The 4,656-nt window shown below is 41.4% G+C and overlaps 1 protein-coding gene and 1 long non-coding RNA gene across 4 annotated transcripts in view; both read right to left on the bottom strand.

The window, feature by feature from the left end:
• The window catches only part of LOC123505037, a 19,196-nt gene continuing 14,540 nt past the window's right edge, over positions 1-4,656 (bottom strand). The window contains exon 2 of the long non-coding RNA XR_006675029.1: positions 1-1,064. This is a non-coding gene — a long non-coding RNA (uncharacterized LOC123505037). The remainder of the gene's footprint in view (positions 1,065-4,656) is intronic.
• LOC123505036 (neurotrypsin-like) overlaps positions 1,356-4,656 on the bottom strand; it is a 7,236-nt gene continuing 3,935 nt past the window's right edge. For all 3 annotated transcript variants that reach the window (XM_045256045.1, XM_045256046.1, XM_045256044.1), the window contains exons 8-15: positions 4,421-4,630; positions 3,974-4,090; positions 3,665-3,852; positions 3,269-3,434; positions 2,767-2,922; positions 2,467-2,576; positions 2,129-2,237; positions 1,356-2,021 (exon numbers count right to left, since the gene is read on the bottom strand). In XM_045256045.1, the coding sequence (XP_045111980.1) occupies positions 1,710-2,021; positions 2,129-2,237; positions 2,467-2,576; positions 2,767-2,922; positions 3,269-3,434; positions 3,665-3,852; positions 3,974-4,090; positions 4,421-4,630 (1,368 nt within the window). In that variant the 3' untranslated portion in view covers positions 1,356-1,709. The remainder of the gene's footprint in view (positions 2,022-2,128; positions 2,238-2,466; positions 2,577-2,766; positions 2,923-3,268; positions 3,435-3,664; positions 3,853-3,973; positions 4,091-4,420; positions 4,631-4,656) is intronic.

Here is a 4,656-nt window from a genome sequence, read left to right as displayed (position 1 = left end):
TCTGCAGTGGTGAAATTCTAATTTTGGAAGAGGAAATACAACATATGAGCAAATTAGTTCAATAATCACATATATTTCCGGGCCGACGTCTGTTCAATTGACTTATGAGCCATAGTAATTATTGCAATACATTTTTGTAGAATTCCCTTAAATCAACTAAATTTCTATTAAAATCTAATTACCATTACACATCCCATGTGGCCATTTCGCCTCCCCACCTGTCTCTCTCTCTCTCTCTCTCTCTCTCTCTCTCTCTCTCTCTCTCACACACACACACACACACACACACACACACACACACACACACACACTGCGATAGCTAAGGCAGATAATGGGAGTGGGCAGTGTAGCTCCATGGTAAAGGTGTCGGCTCGTGGTCGTGATGGCGTGAGTTTGATCCTGACCCACGGCAGTTACTAGGTGAGGTTGGTTGTGGTTTTTCTTCAACCCCAGCAAAGGATTGGCCACAAGCTGACATGTCTTGCCTTAATAACACTTGTGCAGTCGATAGGCATTAAGCCCAAGCATTTCCTTTCCTTTGCGGATGATAAAACACTACAGTATACATAGCTATACATACATTGTGAGTGGTAATGCGCTGGCCTGGCATTGCTAAGATCGGCAGCTCCGGCTCGTGAGTTAAAGTGGTTTTACTAGGAGTTTTACTAGGGGTTTACCTGGCTGAGAGCATCAGGTGTGATGGATACCGGAACTAAAACCAACGAACTTTAAAAAAGTTCGCTCGTTTGCATTACATTTACTAAAGCAAAGCGATGCAGGAATTAAATATTTCACTGTTTATTGTACGCAGATATTGTTGTCAATAAATATTTTGGTATCTATCTAGCTATCTCTTAACACACATACGAGAGAGAGAGAGAGAGAGAGAGAGAGAGAGAGAGAGAGAGAGAGAGAGAGAGAGAGAGAGAGAGAGCTTCCTATCCTAACCTCTACTTCCAGATAGGCCAGGTAATAAAGGAAACAATTAAAATAAATAAACCAACAACAATAAGACAAGATTTCACAGAACAAGAAATTCTCTCTCTCTCTCTCTCTCTCTCTCTCTAAATGTTTTATACAAAGATTAATTTATTGAATACCGAAGCTTCGAAAAACAAGCATGAACATTAATTAATACAAACAAGTGAAACAAATGTAACGGCAACCCTAACCATTACACCAATGCCAAAGAAAATGATTGCTGAAGGTAATTCCATCTCAAACATTAGGTCTGTTGTTCTGATTTTGCGTTATCAGCACAGAGTAATATGTTGAGTCGGACAATGTAGCGATAAAAACTTTATATCCTTGGTTTTTAGAATTTGTGGCAAAAAAGATCAGATTTATATTTCATCTAAGTTTCTTCAGGTACCAATTTATTAACTACAGAACAGGTACAAGATAACTATTACAACAGGTTAATTGAAAGTGACATTAGCCATTTCCTCTGTCAAATGATTTCTACAGTTTATGGTGATAAGTGATTTTAATGTCCGAAATTACCAGATTAGGATGAATTTACAAAATCAAGAACGTGGATAGAGGACAGCTACTACCTCTTTCATGATCCTCTCATTTATGATTCATTTGCAGACAGTATGACTCCATCGATAAAATTCAATAAAAATAATACATTTTTTTTTATTATTGTATAAAAGAATCAGGGGAAGATATGGTGGGCTCCATATTATGGATACTCACATTCAAAATCAACTGCTTTGCGACATCTTCTCATAAATCCATCTTAAATACTTCGTGACGCGAGTGAGGCTGTCTGGAGCCAAAAACGCTTTGCAGCTGCTGCCGAAGGAGACGATGCCGTAGAGCGACTTCTTGGTCTCCCCTGGTCGCCTGCAGGATAAGGGGCCGCCAGAGTCACCAATGCAGGAGTTGACACTACCCAAGAGATTTCCGGCACATACGAAGGACGACGTAAAATTATTGGTGCCTTTGACATAGGCCTCCTCACAGTCACGGTCTGGTCTGATGATGACTTTACCAACATTTGGCTGATTTGAATCCTGCAAGATTGTGTATAAGTTTAGCAAGGCAAAAAGAAAAAGAATCACTAATTTAATTTAAACAACTCTGTAGTTCGTTTATCTACAGGACAGATAAGAAGACTCACCGCCCCTCCAAATGAGGTGGGTCCCCAGCCGACGATGGAACAATCCTGAAGGTCCTCGTATGTTTCACCAACGCGCGGCAGACACAGGGGCATGACTTTTGAGCTAAACCTGAACCCGAACCATATACATATAACGTAAATAAAAGTCTTAAAGAACTCTGCCACAACTGATCTTTCAAGGCAGCAGTACATCAGTGAAAAGGGAATAATAAAAATTCTGCATCTTTATGAAACCCGCATTAACTTTTTTCATTTAATAATATATAGTTTCCTTTATTGAAACGGGCATTGAATCATGTCTTTCGTGTGTTACCAAACATCTCGCTACTGCCACTTACCTTATTCCACGGCCATTCTTTGGTCGCACTTTCAAGAGAGCAACGTCGTTGTCATTGAAAGAATATAGTGAGAATTCCTCGTGCTTCCAAATCTTGTCAATCAAATACTCCTGTGGAAAAACCAAAATAGAGTTTAAACTCGCTTCTGTGAGAAGTGATTAATGCTAACGTCTTTTCTCAGCATGAAATAAATATGCTCATTTATATTTTTTATCTGTTTATCGCTCCAATTACATTTCATCTTGGCTCATTAATAAACTAAACAGATAAATTCTTTTCCTTTCCGTGCGGTATACACACCTCTTCGCTCTGCTCGCGGAGGTTTGCCATGTAGTCCCCAACGCGCACCACTAGGTTAAGGGAGCCTAGCCGTGAGAGGCAGTGCGTTGCTGTCACTATGTAGTACTCTGAAATGATGGTGCCGCCACACTGCAATACTCCCTCTACGCCAGAACCCTGGGGGAGAGAGAAAAAAAAAAAAAAAAAAAAAAAAAAAACAGGATCTTACAAAGAGTCGGAGTATCCAGTGCTCAAGTGCTAAATTTTCGCGAGGCTTTCTATCTTCAAGACGGCTGTTTAGCAAATAGTTAGTATACATTAATTGTTTGGACGAAACATTTTCCCTATTATGACAATAGCAAACAACAAATAAACAGAAAAATAATTTATAAGTAAATAATGCTTCTTCAATATGCATAAAAGTATATACAATATAATGAATAAAAAAAAAACTAGTTCATTCTATAATGACATGAAATTACTAGAGCGAGGAAAAGCCCCAATAAATGAGGAAAACACTCACAAGTCGCTGCCGACGAAGAGACACTAACCACGGGTGGTCAAAACGCGTGGGAGTTTCGCCGAAGCGAACTCTCGCCAGACGAGTGAGGAAGAATTGGGAGGCATCCTCTGCATCTCCACACTGTTTCGGCAGCAGCGACTGCAAGCCAGAATTCAGGGCTCCTGATCTACGCGCAAACAACAAATCTGATGTTAGTGGTATTAATCTTAAAACACTTCGAACTACTGTCAATTAACATTAAACAATTACGTGTAAGAAATACGAACAGATAAGTTTCTAGCTTCCTAGCGTTGTGTTCCATTCAAGGACAATGCAGAAAGTGAAAATTCTCTGCATGTGCAGTATTGTATCATGTATATACCTACGTATACGCCTGACGAAGCAACAAAACCTTACGTGGAGGAGCATACGACTCCGGCAGTGCTGCTACAGGTTTCGTTGTTGAACCTTAAGCGGCATTGTTGCACGTGTGTCTCATGGCCGAGACAGTCAAGATGCATCTGCCACACAGTACGTGCGGCACCTCCAGCCTGTTTGTACGCCCGACTGTCGTCCCCATTGTAACCCAGCATCTTGCACACCACCTGAAGTAAATCCTTCAATTAGTATATAATTATGAGTACAGTATGTTCCACGTACAAAACCTGTATCACAGCAATTGTTCAGTGTACAAAAGTGAGTGCAAAATGACAGTAGTAGCCTTACCTGAGCATCGAAGTCATCAAAGCGAGAGTCGCACACAGCTCCCCATTCACCTCCAAGACGCATCTCTACGACTCCAGTCCCTTGCTCTCCATCACCCGCCAGTCGCACCTCCGCCTCCTGCCAACCACACATTTTTGTTAGTGACTTCTATGAAAACAGTAAATGTATCACACGTTGCTATTATGCAGGGCAATGATGAAGTGATCTCTTAAATTAATTTAAGAAAATGAAAATCTCTCAGGTGTTTGTGAAAGTAGAATTCTTTGAGCTCGAGAGAGAGAGAGAGAGAGAGAGAGAGAGAGAGAGAGAGAGAGAGAGAGAGAGAGAGAGAGAGAGAGAGAGAGAGAGAGAGAGAGAGAGAGAGAGAGAGAGAGAGAGAGAGAGAGAGAGAGAGAGAGAGAGAGTTTGCAATTTCCTGTCTCCCTCATGTACTTATAAAACACTAACCCCATCATAGCAGAATACACTGGCATCCTCAATATGGACACAGGAGACTTCATCTGATCTTTCAAGAGCACACTGGCCAATCCACTCTTCATCGCCCAGACAGCCAGGTGAACCAACCCATATCGGGGTTTCCAAGCTGCCCACCCCGAAGTAACCCCTGCTGAACGCCAAGCTCCATCCACCCTCGTACCCAAGACTTCGGCAAATAACCTGAGACAGAACAGGCAGCTTAGATG

Source organism: Portunus trituberculatus, chromosome 17 (genome assembly GCF_017591435.1).
Source record: "Portunus trituberculatus isolate SZX2019 chromosome 17, ASM1759143v1, whole genome shotgun sequence".
NCBI classification, from domain to species: domain Eukaryota; kingdom Metazoa; phylum Arthropoda; class Malacostraca; order Decapoda; family Portunidae; genus Portunus; species Portunus trituberculatus.
The sequence above is the reverse complement of the archived record's forward strand: the minus strand, read 5'-3'. Positions and strand labels throughout refer to the sequence as shown.